Below are 20,129 nucleotides of genomic sequence, written 5' to 3'. Positions count from 1 at the left end.
GCCGCATATGGGATATTAGCTCCCCAACCAGGAACTGAACCTGAGCCCCCTGCAGTGGGAGCGCAAAGCCTTAACCGCTGGACCGCCAGGGGAGTCCCCAGCGAGCTTCCTTTTGTGATCTTCAGATGACGTGGCTGAAGATCCTCTGCCAGGTCAGAAAAGAGAAAATAACCCAGGAGTTACTGACTGGTCCAAAAGCCCGAGTGGGCTGGCCTGATGGAGACCACCCGAGTGCAGACGGGCCGGGACCAGGGGTGCCCCAGCGGAATGATGTGTAGTTGGATTTGCTACCAGCCTCCAGCTTCATTTAATCTTATTCCAAATTAGGATAAACTCTGAAATATTCAAACAACTTATAAAATGCAATCAGAGTCAGTAGTAGTTTCATCAGACTTTTGGAAACTAACAGTTAGACACAGCATAATGGTTATGGATATTATTAAAATCATCAATCGGACCCCAAAACCTAAAAGAAACCACGTCTGAAATACTGATCTGGACACGCAGCCCCTCGGGTCACCGAACCCAGCAGCTCCAAGGAACCCTGTTCATCATGTGCCCTCGCCCCTGGAGAAAGTCTACTCTTTAACTACTCAAATCACAAAAGCAAAGTTTGTCTGTAGGAATTTAATTCGACACGTGTGCTGCTGCTGTTACAAAAGACTCACCTTAAAATGCTCCGCATTCCCCAAACTAGTTTCCTTTTAAGTGTTACACATTCCTCGTGTAACTTTGCCCCTTTAAAGGCAAATTCAGAGATTATGCTGGGCCCAGACAGAGACATTAAGACCTCAAAAGCTGGGACCTTCCCCGAGCCTATTCTAAAGGAAACTCAAGTTCACTGGACACACACAGCGAGGACCCTGGATATGGACCCTCGCCCAGGGCAGACGCTCAAGTACGTTTGCTTGAATCAATGGACATTTAAACTTCAGCTCCTTTGGGACAATACAAAGTCCTCTGAAAGCCACCATCTGAAAACCACCACTGAGAAACAATCCACTGGGAGTGGGAATCGGCCGGTCACCTCTACCCTCACCGCCACGGCCGATCGTGGGAGCCGCCCGGTACCATCCTTGGCGCAATTGCTTTCTCACCTGCAGAAAGAAGCGAGGTGGGAAGACCCTCCCCTTCCTGAAGAGGCTCGTGGCCTGTTGGACGTGAGGACAGGGAGCACTTAAAAAAAGTCACCTGCGTTTCCCAAGCTTTAAGAGCAGGAGCGTCATTCTCTGAGGTTCTAAAATAAGTCTAAACTCTTATTTAAAGCCTATGAACGTCTATCCAACACTGTTGTTGGTTTCACAAACCTTCTGTGGCAAGAATTTAGCATCATTCTGTGACCCTGTGGGCCTATCAGAAGGCTCTGCACACAGGGGCGAGCCACGCATGGTCTACAGACAAAAAGACCCCAAAAGGGCAGTGATCCCATGGCCCCCAAATTCCTTGGGAAGAGAATAATGCTGCACACTTCTCATCAAAAAGTTCCTTTTACTGGCAAGACAGAAGTAGAAGTGCCCAGAGGTGCTGCACCACAGGCTGGGAAGTGGATCTGTCCCGATAAGCCCTCCACCCCAGACTTTGCAGCCTGTCAGCACCGGGCACCCCAGCTGGGCAGCCCGAGACCCCGTGTGCAGGAAGTCTGGCCACCTTCCCCGCAGGTGAGTGCCTCGACCTCTCTCTTCTCCCGTGGCCTCCAGCCGCCCACTCCACCCCACCCCCCTGCACCAGCTGACGGGATCACACGGAAACACATCGCCAGGGACCAGGAAACATATTCTGATGTGGAACCACAACAGTGGGAAAAGTTGACTTCAAACCCTCGGGGGGAAGTGTGGTGCCTTCACGGGGTTTGTTGGCGTGAACTCACAGGAACGCCGGGAGCATCACACCTCGCCCAGAGCTCTGGGACCAAGAGATAAATGGAGCAGGTCACTCAACCGGGGAATCATCACTGAGACCCCGGAGCAGACAGCAGGCAGCAGCTCTGCATCCTGACGCAGGACGACCCCCAGAAACACCCGCAGGCTCCCCGTTGCTGAGGTCCTGAGGAAGCCACCCCATCTGCCACCGGGGGTCACAGGCTGAGCTGGTCCCTCCGGAAGTCCCAGGTTGGAGTCCTAACCCCAGGACCTCAGAAGGCCACCGCGCTTGGATGCGGGGTCTTTACAGGGGCCGTCAAGGTAGGGCGAGGCCCCTGGGTGGTCCCGGTCCAAGGACTTCAACGCCGGTGCCTGGACCGCAGACTCCAAGCCCCAGAACCCTGAGGGATAAACGCCTGCTGTTTAAGCCACCCCTTCTGTGGGGTCTGGTCACAGCAGCGCCTGGAGACATGGTAGTTACCTTTGCACCTGCAGTGATGATGTGGGTTCACTGACGCCCCATCACAGTCCATGAAAATGAGAAGGTCCTAAACTGGGTGGGGGCCTGTGGGCTTGAGCAGGTTAGCTTCAAAATATCCTTCTTCTTAAGTAATGATTATAAAGAGAGGACGGCTGGCATAAACAGTGTTTATATTTTAACATGCCTCCAAATGGATTTTTAAAATTCCCACATTTATGAATTAAATCCAGGTTCTGATTCCCAGTCCGTGGTAATCCTCGCTTCTCTACCTCTCGACTCCTAAACGTGCCAGCAGAAAGGACGTATTCACCGTCCGATGCTTTAGAAATTGTCATCTCTCATACTGTTTCTTTGCCACAAACTTCCAAAAAGGTTTAGCTGTGTTCATTTGGCGCCTAGAACTACATTATCCGCTGGCAGCTCTAACTACCTCATGTGTGCTTTAGCTGTGGAGAAAAAGAGGGTCTGAGCACAACAGAGAAAATTCTGAAACAGGTGAAACCCTACTGATCCGCTCTCCTCATCTCATGGGCACGACGGCTGGAAGGCACTAGGCCCTACCATGCAGTCTTGCCGCCAGAACAAAAAAGGGAGCAGGAGCAAGAAAACACTAAGCCTCGAATACCCGAATCTCCAGGCAGAAGCCTGCATGCCTGTCACACATGCGTCTTCCCGGAGAGGCCCCCGCAGCCCCCACGGCAAAGGCCGTGCCGTGCACCTCCTGGGAAGGCCCGTGTGCACGGTCTACGCCTGATAAAAATCCTGGAGCAGAAAGCACTCTGCCAGGGGTCATTAGCGGCCCACCTGTTGGGAAAGCTGTTTAGTTAAAAATAAAAACCCCGGGCTGAGTAAGTGGACCCAACAGAGCACCAGCAGCCCCGACGCTCGGAGGAGCTGAGGCTCCCGCCGGGCAGCCCGCCTCCTGGGAGGAGGAGGCTGCGCTGTTTCCAAACGCCGGCGGGCGGGGATGGGCGGGGGCGCTACTCCGGGGAATTGCGGAGCCGAGGCCCCATCTGCACCGACAGCGCAGTGACGGCAATTAGGTGCGAGCAGGGAAGCCAAAAACACAGACGCGAGCGTCACTTGGTTTTATGGGAAACAAAACAAAAACTGAGCCCACGTGTCGGTAAACCCTTGTGACGGGCTGACTCCTGTCCCCGAAGGTCTGACCCCGCTCCCCCTCCAGCACCTCGGATATGACCTCACCTGGAGACAGGCCTTTAAAAAGGAGAGAATTCGTGAGGTGAGGTCTTTGGGGTGGGCCCTCGACCAGCACGAGGGGTCCTGACAGAGGGAGATTCGGACACAGACACAGGCCGGGGGAAGGCCGAGGGGTGTGAAGGCGGAGGGACGCCAGGACGGCAGCAGACCCGGCGCTGCAGAGCGGGATCCTCCCTGAGCCTCGGAGGGAACCAGCCCTGCCGGCACCCGGGCCTCGGGAACCCGCTGCCGCGGCCCACGCCCGCCTGGACCCGCTTACCTGGTGTAGGACGTCGGGGACCGCGGCCGGGCCCACGGGTACAGGTGCTGCGGCACCGACAGGTACTGGTCGCAGAAGGCGCCCTTGCGGATGTGCTGGAAGGACGGGAACTCCTCGGGTGGGAAATCAGACGTGGGCGGCGTGGCCCCCAGGTCCTCCCCGGCCGGCTCCACCTTGAGCGCCACTGAGGGTGAGTGGTCCAGGGTGGTCTTGCGGGCCTTGACGGGGACGCCGTCGCCCAGGTCCAGGCTGCCGTCGGTGCTCAGGGCGTTGATGGCGGCCACGATGGCCGAGCTGGTGTACTGCGTGGTGTTGCCCAGCCAGGTGTCATCGGTGACGCTGACCCGTGGCGATCCTTGCGGGGACGGCGTGGGCGAGGGGTGGGGGGAGCAGGACAGCTGCCGGCCGTTGAGGCCGTACTTCCGCTTGTTGCAGGGGGACGAGGGCCTGGACGTGCGGGCCCCCAGCCAGCTCTCCTCGGTGACGCTGGTGCGCGGCGACGTGGAAGGCGAGTGCCTCGGGGACCCGAGCAGGCCGCAGGCCCCCAGGCCACGGGGGAAGCCCTCCTCGGGGTCTGTGGTCTTGGGGGACACGCAGGGGGACTGCCACGGGGACGTCTGTGGGGACGCGTACGGGTACGAGAAGCTGGACTCGTAGGATGAGGCCTCGGAGTTGCAGCTGCGGGACGACAGGCTGCTGGCCGGGCTCAGGCACGAGGGGTCGCGGTAGGCCTCCAGGTTGGGCAGGTTCAGGGTGGCCGTGGACGGGGACCGCTTGGAGCCGGGAAGGACATCTTCCACGTCCACGTCATGGAAGAACTGGCCGTTGCCGTGGTGCAGCCCCAGGTAGGAGGTGATCTCAATGCGAGGGCTCTCCAGGGCCGGGGCCCCGTTGGGTCTGACTCCGCCGGAGGAGAGGAAGTAGCTCGAGGGCCCGCCATCCAGGGCAGCCCCGTAGCCTGCGGTGGAGATGCCCGGGGCCGAGGTCTGCAGGTCGTGGCACGGGGCCGGCAGCGAGGGGTGGGCGGAGGAGAGGGGCAGGCCAGAGCCGATGCCGGAGGTGACGTAACTGTAGTGCTCTGGAAGGGAGGGGGAGACGGGTAAGGCGCTGGCCACGGAACCGCTACCCACGAGCTCAGGGACCCCGCGATCCGGGACCGGCCTCACCCCTCACCCCGCGGGCCTGGCCTCCGAGATGGGCTCCGCTACTGCTGCTCCAGCGGAGAAGCAGCCCGAGCCCCGGCCTGGCCAGCAGGGTCCCTGCACCCCTCCCGGGCCCCTCCTCTCTCCACTCCAGCCACCACCCTCTCACTTGGACACGCGCCCACCGGGGCTTCCCTCTGCGCAAACATCCTTCCCGCAGAGCCGCAGCGCCGGTCCCCTTACTTTTTTCTGCTTTTTCTCACAAACTGCGTCCACCACCTGCCCTACCCCAGTCGCAGCCCCCAGCCCAACAGGCGTGTCACCGTCCCCCACTTTCCTTCTTCTCCTCACGTTCACCATCTCACCCATCACGTCCTGCACCAGCAGACCCCACGCCTCTGAGGGCAGCATCGAGCCCGCCCAGGTCTACCCTGCTCCACCCCTGCCTCCAGGGCCCAGGCCTGTGCCTGGTCCAAAACGGTGCTCCACCTGCCCCACCAACAGGCGGGCGGGCGGGTTTTAGACACGGGGGCCTGGACGCTTAAAGACGCTGTGATAGACTCAGCACCAGCGACAGAGAAAACACCCCAAGGGTTTTGGACGACCACATAGGTTCCGGGATCTCTCATGTACCTTCTGATGGTGGCTCATGGCCTAAGAATCCTTCTTTTACAGGAAAAACGAAGCAGAGGATATTGATGTACAGCCATATATTAAATCATTATATATTGATTATAGCCTCAGTAAAATATGTTTTAAAAAATCACTACTAGTGTAATTAATCATTTTTAGCAGCAAAGCCACACGTCTGGATTTCCAATTTGAACAGACCCTTTGTAACACGTGGGTACCTCATTACCGTGTGCCTAGAGCTGAGGCTCCCAAGGTCTCTGAATAATGGAGCTGCTCGAGGAAACCCTACACCACCTCCCGGGCCAAGCGCACCAGCCTGGAGACGCTTCATCCAACGACAGTGCTGCCCTTATGCTGGGCTTCAGAAACCCACCTGGGCGGACCCCAGAGAATCAAGGGCCTCAAAGTACAGGTTCACATCCCATCGGATTTATTAACAGAAGTGGCTCCAGCTCCCCAAACAGTGGGAAATCTATTTCCATTATGGCTTATTTCAGAAGGAGCATACAACCTCCCTCTGGTAACCCAGACCCTTATATCCTTTTACACTCAGAATCCCCTGCCCCATAAAACACTGTTCTCTGCTGCTCCCCAAAAGAGCGGCCCAGAGAGAGCACACAGGCCCTGCCCTCCCCGCACCCCACCCCAGGGGTCAAGGGCGGGCTGTCTTTTGGGGGGAAAGCATCAGTGTCCAGATGCTCAGATTCGGTGCCGGATTGTAAACGGCCCCAGGGAGAGACTGAACCCTGAGGAGGAGAGAAGCGAAACTGCAGCGGAGGAACCAGAAGCTCCGAGTGGGAGGCGGTGCCTGGGCGGAGGGGGGCTAGGCGGGTCCGCGGATATGCCCCCCGCAAGCCTCATCACCCCCTCATCCCGAGAGGGAAGGACGGGCGGCGCGACCAGGGGCCGGACCCCGACGCCAGCGCCCAGCCCACCTGGGGCTGCTGGGCGAAGCTCCCCTCAACTGCCGGGTCCCCCGCTCACACCAACACCCTCGCAGGCCCACGGACACATTTAACACAAAAACCGTAATAGAATGTTAAAAATCGGAGGACAGTCTTTGCAAAAATCACACAGGAGGTTAATAACCCTGGAAAGGCATGTCCAGAGGAGACAGTCAAGACTGCTCAGGAGGAGGGGGCACGGGGGCTGCAGGCCAGGCCGCTGAGGCCCCCCCCCGCCACGCGGTGACCCCCTTGGGACAGGTGCGGACACCCCCGCCTCAGCCCCACCCTGTGCCTGGGTGAGCGGAGGCCCTGGACGCAGAGGAGGCCGGGCCAGTGCTGTCCAGAGGGACCCCGGCAGCGGGCGGGTGTGGATCCCACAGGAGGCCCCGGGGTCTCTGCGAGGGCAGGACCCATCAGGGGCGGTAGTGGTGTCAACACGGAACCAGTCTTCTCTCAGTTACCGTGGGAGCCTAAACGCTGCTCTGTGTTTCTTCCCAGAGGCACCTGGCCGATGCGCCGGGCAGAACCAAGGTCCCCTTGCGGCCACAGCGCGGCGGTACGTTACACGGACGTTACAGCCACATCCACGGACCTCCCCCTAAGAGGGTGTCCCTTCACCGCTGGCCCAACGCTTTCCAAACCATTCTAACCAGAACTGCCAGTTTGAGAAACAAAAAACCGTTCCCAGTACCTGTGTGGCTTCAGGTAAGTCAGATGTCAACCAAAAGCAGGCTGGACGGGCTGGTGTGTCCTGCACCACCTGTTGTGTGATTATGATGAGGGCTGCGTGGTCAGTAAGTAGAACATTAATAAATCGTATTACATACGTCCAGGGCGGGAATTTCAGTAACGACACTTCAGCAAGTAGCTGTATTACGTCTGACGTGTTCCAAGGTCAAGTGTGAGTTACAGAGACCCTGGCTCCCCGCCCCGCCCCCGCCATCCAGGCGTCATGTGAGCTAAAGCATCGGAACCGGCATTTCTGGCGTTTCTCAGGCGGCTTCTCATCACCGGCTCTCCAGCTCCGCCTCAGCGAGTGGGGTCTTCACCCCACCCGCCCTGGCTCCCCTGCAGGCCCGCAGCCCGACACATGGGCCCCGCCTCTGCCTGCACCCTGACACCAGAGGGTACTCGCCGGCCTGAACCAGCCTGGACGTGCGCCTTCCCTGGCCCACGTAGGAGGCCGGTCCCAGCTCCTGCGGACAAAGAGCCCGGCACAGCAGCCTCCGGGGGCCCCGACTTCTGGCAGGCACCCCTCCACCCGCAGCCCGGGGCAGCAGCTATGATGCAGCACGAGCTCCATGCCTCCTTGACGTTCTGTCCGCAAGGGGGCAACGTCCAGATGGCAGGGACAATGCGCCAGCCCCCCAGCTGAAGGAGGGCCCCAGACCCGGCTGCTCCTGGGAGGAGTGAAGGTGCCCCAGACCTGCACCCTTGCTTCTGTGGCCACCGTGTGCTTTGAGCCCTTTCCCCCACGTGAAGTGCACAGACCATCCAGCATTCGACGAAGAACGGACTTCATTTTAAAGACAAGTCATCGACTCCAGGAGGGACAGTGTCCAGGCAGGACACTGACGGGAAACATACAAACTGTGCACAAAGCCCAGGCCCGGGGAGTCCGTACACAACCTCAATGGGCCTGCCGGGCCTCTTCCCCAGCACCCGGAGGCCTTGGGGGGCCTTGAAGCGGGTTTAGTGGACAGATCCCCACACTTCCCACCCAGCTGAGGATATCATGCGAATCTGTCATTTATTTTAAAAGATACAGCCGATCCCATCACTGAACCACCATTTGTTGGCAGGAAGGTAATTCTAAGAATTCAAAAAAATCCTAGCAATCAGCTTGGGGCCTCCCCACCACCTGCCCACAGGACTCAGCCACATTCGTGGTCCCGAGCCCGAGTCGTGGCAGGGACCTGAGAGCGTGCCCACCCCTGCCCCCGGCCCCCAGAGGGAGACGGGGAGCAGGGGGTCCGCTGACTCCCAGGGCATTCCAAGGGGGGCCTTTATTTAACCAACGTCTGTCAACAAGTGCGATGCAATGAGGAAGAGAAAAACATAAGCTTTTATTAAAACACAAAAAAGACCCTCTAAGCATGAGTTTTCCTTAATTAAATAAAAAAAGGAAAAGCCTTAAGTGCCTGAACTTGATTCTGAGCTCAGCCACAGTCTGGTGACGGAAGTTCTCCCTTTTCGGACAAAACGCGTACAGGTAGGTCCCAGCCTGCCCAGGGCCTGCCTTCCTGCCGGGGTGGGGGGGGCATCTCTCCCCTCCCCGCATCCCTCCCAGCTTCCACTCAATTTCCTACCAAAACCGTATTCAAATCTGAATTCTTTAACTATTCAAAGGGATTACATTTACCTGGAAGGAAAACATTTCCAGTAACTTTCCTGACAGCCCTGAGGTGCTCAGGCTGATGCGTGTCCCACCAGCGGCCACTGGAGTGATCCGCACCCGTCACCCCCAGTTTCTGCTGCCTGCGCCTCCAGAGCCTGGCTGCCTGCGCCCAGGAGATTCATCAACTTACAGCGCAGGAGTCTAAGCAAATATTGGGGACAGCTTATTCAAAACGGCTTCATATAGTGGACATTCATGAAAGCGTGGCTCATCTCTGAAGCCATGCCGCCTCCAGGTCCCCGGTGGGGGCAGGCGCAGAGATGGACGTCAGCGTGGGGAGTAGGCGTGCCTGGAGCCCGCGGACCGCGCCTCAGCTCCCGGTGGGTCCAGCACCCACTGCGAGCTCCATCCTCAGCTCGTTCAACAGGCCAGAGCTGGCGGAAGTATTTCCTCTAGTTCTGAAAGCTCACGTATTTCAGAACCACACAATCACATCATCTCTGCACAACCACCAAAAAAGTCGATCCGTGTCCTTCCACCATGGCCGACTGCATCTCAGCAGGTTCCCGACCGCTCAGACCCCTGCCCAGCGCCATCCGGGCCCTCAACGGGGACGCGGAGTGCCCTGCTGGCTGCGCCCTCGCCCCGCACATGGCAGCCGTCTCACCAGAGACAGTGGGAGCCACCTTGCCCCTGCCCACGTCCCCCGTCGGTCACAGACCCTGAGAAGGAGCCCGTCATGGCGACTTTTGCTTTTCATTGTATGGAACATCCCCTTCAGCATTTGCTGGGGTTGAGCCGTAGGACACGAAGCTAGAAATAGAACTGGAAGCAGCCTGGCAGTCAGGCGTCCAAACGCCCCGCCAGGCCTCCTCTCCCCAGCCGTGGGCGCTGTCCCTCACGGCAAGACTATACTTCGCAGGTAGTGGAAACAAAACAAAACACAAAACAAAAAAGACGCTCCACGCCAGGACCTTTCTGTCGGGAGCTGTTTACTGGGCAGGGCAGGAGGGCACCACCGAGGGTGGCCAGGCCCGTGGGTGACAGACAGACACAGCTCTGAGGGCACCGGTCAGCCCACTGCCTGCCAGGGAGACGATTTCCAAAGGCAACAAGCAGCCGTCCTCACAGGGGCCCCCTGCGTCCCGACGGGGTCGGGCTCCGACGCCCCAGCCTCACTGCCTTAGGTCTTCACCTTCCAGGCCCCACGTTTAAGGAATTAAAAACACCCCGTGGCCATGAGTCGCTGTGGCCTTCCTCTGACACACACCACAGAGAATTAAAATGTCCTCTAGGACAGAGCAGCCCGCTGGTGGAAACATCTCTGGAACTGTGGGGCTGCTGAGCTGAAGGTGCAAGGCCAGTCACCTGTGCTGAGAGGCCAAGGGGCCGCCTGCGCTCCGGGTGCTGGGCCCGAGCCCTCCCCGCCTGCGCCCGGCCCCGCGCCCTCCTGCGCAGACACGCGGGCCTCTGCGGCGTCCTCGCCATCACCATCACCACTGCTGAGGAGGGAACTGAGAATAAAAACGCCCCCAAATCTTCACGTCATCATAAGATGCCCCCTTTCACACGTGAGCTGTGAAACGCCATCCTGCACAGTCAAGGTGGCGGCGAGGGACCTGCCCTCGAGGCCACCGGGAGGCCGAGGCCCGGCCCATTTCCTCCTGAGTTGCCAGGGCGACAGTCCCCAGCCCAGCGGCCAAAATAACTTAGAAAACAGGAGCCCCAGGCGGGCGGGAAGCAGGGCCACGCCCGCCGCCCGGCAGAGCAGCTATTTCCTGAGACCCAGAGAGAAGCAGGAGGCTCTCTGCCTGCTCCCCAGAGAGGGAAGCCCAACGCCCAGCCTCCTCCCTAGAGGAGCCGGGAGCGGCCCCAGGAGGGCAAACAACACCCTGCCCAGCCCAGCCCAGGGCAGATTATTTTTAAAATTCTCTTTTCTTTCTCCCAACAAATGGTGGCTGACTGTCTATCCGCACCTGCCAAGTGCTCTGGAAATAAAGAACCCCAGGACCCACGGCCCCTCGAACACCCGGGTGCCACACGTCCCAGCGCAAGAGGTGGCGGGAGTGACAGGGTGACAGGTGAGAAGATGCCGCTCTCAACTCAGAGAAAATCGTGACAGGGACGAGGGACCCCAAGGTCAGGGCTGGCTGTGTCCTTTTGAGAAAGTGCCCACTTTTGGTTCAGTATCATCTCTAAAGCTCTGCGTCAGCTCGCTTCACAATCGATCTCAGAATTAGTCATTCATTCATTTATTTCTATCCAGGTTCATTCCAGAAATAATGTGAAGTCACTCCTGTCACCCATTAAGAGCTGAAGAATTTAATATAACAATGTAATCATGAACTTAATAATTAATAGTTACAATGGAATGTTAGCAACTAATAAGAACAAGAAGAAAGTACTTTATTCATAATTGCCAAAACTTGGAAGCAGCCACGATGTCCTTTGGTAAGTTGAATGGATAAATAAACTGGGGTCCATCCAGACAAGGGAATATTATTTAGCACTAGAGCCATCAAGTCACGAAAAGACATAGAGGAGACGTAAATGTATGTTGCTAAGTGAAAGAAGCCCATCTGAAAAGGCTGAGCACTGTGTGTCCAACTACAGGACATTCTGGAAAAGACAAAACTGTGGACCCGGTGAGCAGATCAGTGGTGCCAGGGGCTGCGGGAGGGAGGGAGCTACAGGGGGAGCACAGAGGATGTTTAGGGCAGTGAAAACACTCTGTATGACCCCATGATGGTGGATACATGTCATTACACACCTGTCCGAACCCACAGAATGTACAACACCCAGAGTGAACCCTATGTAAACTACAGACTTTAGGTGATGATGTGTCAGTGTAGGTTCATCGACTGTAACAAAGGTACCATCTGGTGGGGATGTTGATAGTGGGGGAGACCGTCCCTGTGGGAGGAGGGGGAAATCTCTATACCTTCCACCCAATTCTGCCGTGAAGCTAACACTGTTCTCAAAAAGTCTTAATAAAAAAGAAAAAAGTATGAGTGTTTCTCACATAAATAGATAAGAAGGAATGTTTTCTATCAACTTCTTCCTAACACCCTGACAAGGGGAAGGAGCCCTTTCCATCTCTGCCCAGAGCTCTCTCCAGCTGCCCCTCCCCCAAAGCCTGGTGAATGCTGGGTCCCAGCTGCCAGCACCCCGAGGCCTTCCTGCAGGAGGCTTCAATGGGACTGTGGTCCCTGGAGGTTGGGGTGGAGGTTGGGGTGGAGGCTGTATGCTTGGCAGTGAGGCTGAAAACGCACCTTGAGAGTGTTACTCAGCTTGCTGTCGGGGGAAGCAGACATGCAAAGAGACGGGGAGGCCGTGAGGCCTTCCCCAACTCTGGGAGCTTCCCAAGCACCAAGCGGGCAGCAGAGCCCCTGAGGACACAGGACGAGCATGGCAGTCCCTGTCCTGGACTGGCTTTCACACCCTGAAGAGGTCAGGAGTGCGGTCCACGCATCACCAAGCCTCTCATCAAAGATATTTGCTAAATAGACTGAAAAGGGGGTTGGATACCAAGGGAGAAAGTCTTCTGGTGGAAACAACCCAGGAAGCCCAGCCAGGACCTGCGCACAGACAGCCCAGCCGAACCCCAGCAAGTGCTGAAGGCCTTCAGGGCCTGTTTCTCCACTTCCGGCCCCAGATCTGTTCCGACAACTGCCTCGCTCTCCCACCCTCGCCTGCCTTGGCTCCCCCTGACCCAAAGGCCTGGAGACGGCACAGCCGCGGAAGTGGAAAAGAGAAGACGTTTAGGGAGGGCAGATTCAGGCAGCCCTGGCCTGGTTGGAACGTTTATTTTTTCAAAAAACGAGCAGGGGGCTTCCTGGTGGCGCAGTGGTTGAGAGTCCGCCTGCCGATGCAGGGGACACGGGTTCGTGCCCTGGTCTGGGAAGATCCCACATGCCGCGGAGCGGCTGGGCCCGTGAGCCATGGCCGCTGACCCTGCGCGTCCGGAGCCTGTGCTCCGCAACGGGAGAGGCCACAACAGTGAGAGGCCCACGTACCGGAAAAAAAAAAAATACAAAAACGAGCAGGACGTTGCACTTTTAAAAGAGGAGCAGTGAATGATACGGAAAATATTATACAGTCGTTGCAGAGACGGGCGCCCGCCAGTGCCAAGTGTGCTGGGCTCAGCTTCACCACTTCACCGCCACGTGGGCAGGGACAGAGAGAACATCTTGAAGACAGACACAGAAAGGGGGCCGACAGGGGGCAGAAAGACAGGTCGGGGAGAGCCAGGCTGCAAGGAGGGGGCTCTTGGTTCCCTGCACGCAGGGCGACCCCAGGCACAGACTGGGTCTTCCAGTAAAAGGGGGCGTGATCATTCAAGGGCTTATTCTTATCCAAGAGCACACACCCTGGGGGGCTGGGGGGTCCCTTTATCTTCTGTTTAAGTAGAACCTTTATTTTTGACCGAGAAGAGAAAACGAAAGAAAGGAAAGGCCCAGGGAACTTGGTGGTCCGACGTACCGGAGGCTAGTTCCATTGGAACTTTTCCTGGGGCGGGGGGCGAGGGAGGCTTCAGCGCTGAGGGCACAGGGAGCGGGCGGGCAGCCTTAGGGAGCTCGTGGCCCCCGCCCCGCCAGGACGTCCAAGTTCAGGGCCTGGCACACTGTCCCCGGGCGGGAGCGGCGCCCCGCCCTAAAGAGGAGGCCCCTCCAGCGGGAATGCGCTCAGGGCTCAGCTGGAGTGCGGCCCCGAGCCCAGCACACTTGGCCGGGGGATCTGCCGACTCCAAAGGGGCCTCCCTCGCTACCCCCGCTCGCCCCTCAACTTGACCCGCTGGGGAGGCTATGGGCGCTGCCCCCGCCCCTGGCGCCGCGGGGGGGTCGGGGACGGGAGACTGGAGGACGCCCCGGGGCAGAGGGGCGGGAGTCGCGGCGCGCCTCCGGGCTCGCCCCTCCCGCCGCGGATCCGGCCCGCCCGGCCCCGCGTCCCCTCCCTGCGCCCCGGCCCCGCGCGGACCCACCTGCGGTGGCCGCGGCGGCGCCCTCGTCGCTCTGGTTAAACTCGAAGAGGAAATCAAAGTCGAACTCCTGGTCCTCCTCCAGCCCCGTCATGTTGGGTCGGGGGTCAGAGATCAGAGGGTCAGGGTCGGGGTCCGAGGTCAGGGGTCCGGGGTCGGGGTCGGAGGTCACGGGTGGGATCGGATTCTGGGTTCGGGGTCTGGTCGGGGGTCGGGGACCTGGTTGGGGTCCCGGGTCGGGGTCCGGGGTCGGGATCTAGGCTGGAGTCGGGCGGGGTCCGGTGTCAGGAGTCAAGGCCTGGGTAGAGGTCCTGGACTGGAGTCAGGCTGGGGTCCGTAGTCGGGGTCGGGTCGGGATGCCAGGTTGGGTCGGGGTCGGGGTTAGGGGCCTGGAGGGGGTCCGGTCGGGGCCCCGGCCGCGGGCACCTGTGGTCGAGGCGCCCGGGGCTCGGCTGCGCCCTGCGCTCGGCCGCGCGTCCTCGGGTAACGTGACTCCCGCTCGCGCCCCTCCCCCCGGCCCTCCCCCGCCGCGCCCCTCCCCCCGCTGTTTCCGGGTTTACATAAACAAGCAGCTTGCCGGCCGCCGGCTTCCGAGTTTTAAATAAACTCTCCCCGCGAGCTGGAGCGCACGCCTTTCACTGGTGTCCCGGCTCGCGGCGCCCACACCCGCGCCCGGGGCCCCCAGGAGGCTCTCGGGGTCCGCTCCCCCCCGCGCGAGCGAGACCCCCGAGTGCCCCCCGGGTCCGCACTCGGGATACGCGTGCGCCGGGGGCTGGAGGGAGGGGACACGGGGTCCAGCCACCTCCGTCCGCCCTGCCGCCCGAGCGCCCCTGCGGCCGGAGCCGGGTGGGCAGAGGCTGGGGGCGCGCGAGGACGGGAGCCGGCGGTGGACCCCCGCCCGCCTGCGGTCTCACTCCCGGGAGGCGGGCACCGCGGTCGGTGCCGGCTGGCGGCACCCGGAGGCAGAGGGTCGCGAAGATCAATACCTGAGTCCCGAACTGCTGCTGACGCCGCACCAACCTACTGAACGTGCCTAGAGGGGCCTCCCCGCTGCCGGGCCCCTCGTAGGACGAGGATCAGCCCGTCTCGGTTGCTGCCGAGTTTACAACGCGCACGTCCAGCCGAAGCCCCGCGGGCTGGGCCCGGAGTAGAATTCCCTGGACCGCAGGGCTCGCTTTCAAAGGAGCCGCTTCTTCCCCAACCCGCTGCGGAAGAGCAACGAACACAGGGAACACCGTTTTCCAGATCCCAGAGCCCGAAAGAGGAAGGTGGCGGGTTGGTCGGGGCTGGGAGCGCGCTCTCCTTCGCACCTTGAGGCCGGACTGCTGCTCACGCCTGCCGCCTTTACGCGCGGCCTGCCGCTCGCAGGCTGATGCCCAACCGGCAACCCTTCCTTTCTGGGACCCTGTTCACTTTAGTCCCTCAGATTCCTGAAACACGCATGCACACGCCTGTGCACGCACAAGTATCCTGCCAGCTACCCGTGAGTGACTCCAGAGCTTTCCCAGGTTGAGGGAGAGCTCGCGGGGGGTGAAACCCAAGGCCCGGACACAGAGCAGCCCATCTGCACAACATCAGTATAAAAAGCTAGGCCCGCCTGAGCACCAACTCTCCCCAGGACTTTCTCCCAGGAGTCCGTTCTAACTTCCCGAGAATCTTGGCACCCTGTGACACCAGCATCTGGAAGAGCAAGAGAATGGTGGCCGAGAGGGCGGTGTGAGAGGCTGAGGATGACCCAAGTGGGGGGAGTCGAGTGGGAAAGGAGGAGGGTGCACAAGTGTCCGTTTCTGCAACTCCGCTGCTCATCAAACGAGTCCTGCTCTCTGCCCCGCAGGCCCTCTGGCCCCGTGGGGATTGCTTTTTTCGGAAGCAGATAACCTGGGAATCACGTGACCCCTCCCCCAAACCTTTTCCCTCTCATGACCCTTTCCAAATCGCTGGTTTTCTCCAGTGATAAACTATAGCTCACTTTGGCCTGATTTAGTTTCTAATAATAGTTCTATCTTTGAGATGTATGTTGGAGGGCTGTTTTGTTTTAGTTTGCTTTTTTTGCTGACCTTCAGGCAAATGGAAGTTCTGTTTTCCGTTCAGAAGCCACAACACTTCATTTTCTCTCTTTTCGAGTTTTTTTTTTTTTTTAAGTTCAGCCACCTTCTCGCCCCCACCAAAAATTTACACACAAACAACAGCCTCTACCATGTGTTTAGACTAAAACTTCTCGCTCAACTGTTCTGTCCAGGAGAAAGTGGGTTTACCCTTCCGGGTGCACCCGAGCCCCCCAGGGTCAGGACTTGGGTCTGCTTTATCCTAAGGCCAAGCTGATCCCCACCTACTTTCAGATCCCCCACCAAGGTAACCGGATAGGGTGGCCGTTTTTTAACTGTTCCTCTTACCAGCACCCCCGTGCCTTTCGTCTTGTAAATGCTTTGGAGCTATTTGCCAATTCAGCAGACACTCCCGTCTTGATGGAAATGTTTAGCTGGCGCTTCCTGTCAGAGGCTGCCGGTGTGCACCGGGCCCAGAACTCCAGCCCTGGGTGTGATAGAGCAGCAGGGCCTTTTCTAATCTGGATTAGGAAACAACGCCTGCGAAGTTTAGTGGCAGGAGAACAGCGCAGGCTTTGTTCCGTTCTGGAGAGCCCCGGGCATTCTGTGTGGAACAACCTCTGAATGGGTGGGTGGGTGTACCTACAAGGCCTGCATTTCTCTGCATTCCCCACGCAGAAGAACAAGCACAGGGCCTTCCCAAACAGCAGTGCCTAGTGAGCTTTTACCAGATGCTCATGACACTGGAGGGGAGCGCTGGGGAATCCCTGAGATTCTCAGATGGGCAACTAAAGCCCAGCCGGGCCTGCGGGGGAAGGCCAGATCCATTCCGCCAGCCCTCAGCAAGGCAGGCGTGGACCTGCAGGCAGGGTCTCTGCCTCTCATACCCTGGGCCTGGCTATATGAAGGATTAGATCATACTTTCTGTTTAGCCTAATCCTGTAGTCCTTGTAAATACACCGAAGTTTGTTTAGTCAAAGGGCATCATCACGCCTGAAGTACTGCCTCTTAGCAGGGACAGCTTCAAGTGTCTTTTCTTAAGCTGGAAACATGACAAATAACTCCCCCCCCTAAAGATGCCTTTTCCTCTTGTAAGAGAAAAAAGATTCTTTATTGCAGACAGACCACCGACTGTTGAAGTAAAGAAACCTAAACTTTGAAAGACCCACATTTTTAAAAAGCAGTGTTGAGAAACTTTGAAATAAGTGTCAAGGACGTAAAATCAAAATCTCGACAACGTTTAAAACTTTTTTTAACAGTAAGAGCTTGTCCTGTAAATGTTACCTGCTGTTTACATGTAAACATTTTCTAAATTGGGATGAAATGGTGAGAAACATAAGATACATCTTCCTCCCTTGATGAAAATACATAGAAATAACATAAGACATCAAGACACTGACCCCATACCGATTTTCTTATATTGAATGTATGGTCTTGAGCTCACGTTTGCTAAAGATAAGGAAGTTCTCCCGAGCTGGCAGTGTTTGAAAACTGCAGTTGTAACGCACGAGGGGCCGTCCCATTTATTAGACTCGTGCAGGAGACGGTAGCATTTACTTCCTAGCGCTCCCCACAAGGGTGTCTGCCCTACAAAGTATGAGTACTCATCATGCATTGGCAGGCTAGGCAGTTTTCTTTTTCTTTCTTTTTCTTTTCTTTTTTTTTTTTTGTGGTACGCGGGCCTCTCACTGTTACGGCCTCTCCCGTTGCGGAGCACAGGCTCCGGACGCACGGGCTCAGCGGCCATGGCTCACAGGCCTAGCTGCTCCGCGGCATGTGGGATCTTCCCGGACCCGGGCACGAACCCGTGTCCCCTGCATCGGCAGGCAGACTCTCAACCACTGTGCCCCCAGGGAAGCCCTAGGCAGTTTTCTTAAAATAATTTAGACGAAGTACTTCAGGGTTGATACGGCATTTGGAAAGGTGTCTCCCAGTTTCCATCGTGGTCCCTGACTAGGATGCTAGTCACCCCTTTCGGAGTCTATCTTCAGACACCTTCAGGAACGCTGTAGGAACTCTGGGCTGCTTTGGTCAGGGGTGGGAGGGGTGTTGAGAGGGTGCGGGTGAGGGGACTGTGGATCTAAGACCGCACGCAGGAGGGTCGCAAGCGCACCGTCAGTAGTGGCGGCCTCGCCATCACCAGCCTTCAGGGCAGGGCAGACACTTATGCCATCTTCGTGACTATGAACAAGTGTCTTGAAACTCGGAGGTCTCTTTTCAAACTGTCCTGGAACATCTACGGTTGGAACTCTCAAGTCTCTAAGATTGCAAACTGTCTTGAATCAGGGGCTGTGCCCGACCGCTCCTTTGATGGCTTTTAGTCCTGCGGGTCGAGCCACCGGCGGGGCAGCGCCACACAGAGCGGTTCGCGGGGCCCAGCGCCTGGAAAGAATCTGCCACCGACTCAGCTCGTGGAGGGGCGCAGAACACCGCCCCCCCGCAACCTCATTGTACCGCTGGTCTTCCTGGGGCCTTGCCCCCCGGGGGAAGAAACCGGCCATCCCTCTTTCCCAGAGAAACCTCGCTGCTTTCCAAAGTGTCCTTCCTTCGTGGTTCTGACGGCCCTAACCTCGCCCCGTCCCCCAGCCGCCTGCATTTGAACTGAGTTTTTACAGCCTGAGCAGCCGCGAGGCTGCACCAGCGAAGGCCAAGTGCGCGCACTCAGCGCTAGAGAAGAGGAGACACCTATTGGCAAGAAGGCGCGCTCGAAATCAGGGCTGCTCTGGGGAAACACCAGGGGGACACCGCTTCCCAATCTGTGCAGCGCGCCCGCCGCGCGCCCGGCCGCCCGCGCCCCTCCCTGCGCGCGGACCCTGGACCGGCCTGCTCGCCCCTCCGCGGGCCGGGACCCCGCCGGGCGTGGGTCGGACGGGCGCGGGCCGCACGGGCGCCGGGCTCAGGGCGCGGGGCCGGGGGCCCCCGGGGGCCGCGGCGGGGGTCTGCGGCCGCTCCGGCTTACCTTCCTCTGCCGACTTCATGGTGCCGCCGGCGGGCGCAGAGGGCCCCAAAGTTTCTCCGCTCCCGCAGACTGCAGCCGGAGGGCCGAGTGGAAACTTGGAAGGGACTGGAAAACTGGTACTTGGCATCCACGCGGCGGCGGCGGCGGCGGCGGCGGCGGGAGGAGCGGGAGGAGGAGCGGGCGTCTTGCGCCGCCGCGCGGGGCCGGGTCTCCCGAGGAAGGACGCCTCTCCTCCGGCGGACGCGCGCCGGCCCGGGCTTAGCGCCGCGCGCCCCAGAGAAGCGTTGTGAGGGGCGTGTGCGCGCGTGGCGGGGCCGGACTGCGGCGGCCCCGGGAGCCCTTCAGGCTGACGGGCGGCGGGGGCTCGGAGGTGTGCGCCCGCGCCCCGGTCCCCGCGCCCGGCCGCCCTCCCCGGCGCGGTGACTGACTGTGCCGGCAAGTTCGGAGCCTCTGAGTCTCGCTCTGACGCAGGGCCGCGCTCTGCCTCCTGCCTTTTTAAAGCTGGAAAACACCTCCCCCGCCTCCCCGCCGGCCCGGCCGCTCCCGCGCCCCCTCCCTGCCGTGACATCACGCCCCCGCCCGCCCGAGCCAGCGTTGGGCCCGGGGGACCAGCGGCCGAGCGCCCGCCCCTCCCCGCGCCGGGCAGCCGCTCGCCCGGCCCGCGGGGCGCCCGCGGGGCGCAAGGGGGGCGGGCGGGGGCGCACCCGGCGCACGGCCCGGCCCGGACGCCTGGGTCCACGCGGGTGTCCTGAGAAAGCCACACTCTGCTTTAATGAGGGGGCGGGGAGGGGGGCCGGAGACGACGGGGGTGCCGAGAGGGCCCTGCATGCTGAAGTCATTATGTAAAATCGCAGGCTTTCCCTGCTGTGGAAATTTGGAAAAGCGCTTCCACTGGCAGGCCCGAGAAAGGAAATTCCCATCCCGCTAAATTACTAACAGATTGCACGGCAGTCCCGGGACGTGGAGTTATTGTCATTTTTCTTCTGTAAATATCTGAGCGACCCAGATTGCCTGTTGCACGGCTGGCTGGGGGGAGGGGGGGTGTTGGAGAACCGCGAGCCCCTCCCCGGGCTCCCAGCCGCCGGCCCCCGGCCCGCCCCAGAGGGCCAGGGGCGGTTTACGGGCGCGACTTCGGGGTTTCTAACCGACGGGGGCTGGTCTGAGAACCGAGAGCCGGCGCTCGGGGAAACCTCTCCAACCGGCCCGTTTCACTTTACACTTTCCTCTTTCAGACCCTGCTGCTTCTCCTCGGCGCGGCTCAGCGGCC

The 20,129-nt window shown here is 59.4% G+C and overlaps 1 protein-coding gene across 5 annotated transcripts in view; it reads right to left on the bottom strand.

Annotated features, from left to right (window-relative positions):
- The window catches only part of NFATC1 (nuclear factor of activated T cells 1), a 103,731-nt gene extending 84,420 nt beyond the window's left edge, over nt 1-19,311 (bottom strand). For 3 of the 5 annotated variants that reach the window (XM_060118765.1, XM_060118768.1, XM_060118767.1), the window contains exons 1-2: nt 18,863-19,311; nt 3,821-4,898 (exon numbers count right to left, since the gene is read on the bottom strand). In XM_060118765.1, coding sequence (XP_059974748.1) covers nt 3,821-4,898; nt 18,863-18,989 — 1,205 coding nt within the window. In that variant the 5' untranslated portion in view covers nt 18,990-19,311. Of the gene's footprint in view, nt 1-3,820; nt 4,899-13,861; nt 14,325-18,862 lie in introns of those variants that run through there. The other 2 variants (XM_060118766.1, XM_060118769.1) reach the window with 1 other exon arrangement.
- Between the last annotated feature and the right edge of the window lie 818 nt (nt 19,312-20,129).

This window comes from Mesoplodon densirostris, chromosome 15 (assembly GCF_025265405.1).
Source record: "Mesoplodon densirostris isolate mMesDen1 chromosome 15, mMesDen1 primary haplotype, whole genome shotgun sequence".
Classification (NCBI taxonomy): domain Eukaryota; kingdom Metazoa; phylum Chordata; class Mammalia; order Artiodactyla; family Ziphiidae; genus Mesoplodon; species Mesoplodon densirostris.
The sequence above is the reverse complement of the archived record's forward strand: the minus strand, read 5'-3'. Positions and strand labels throughout refer to the sequence as shown.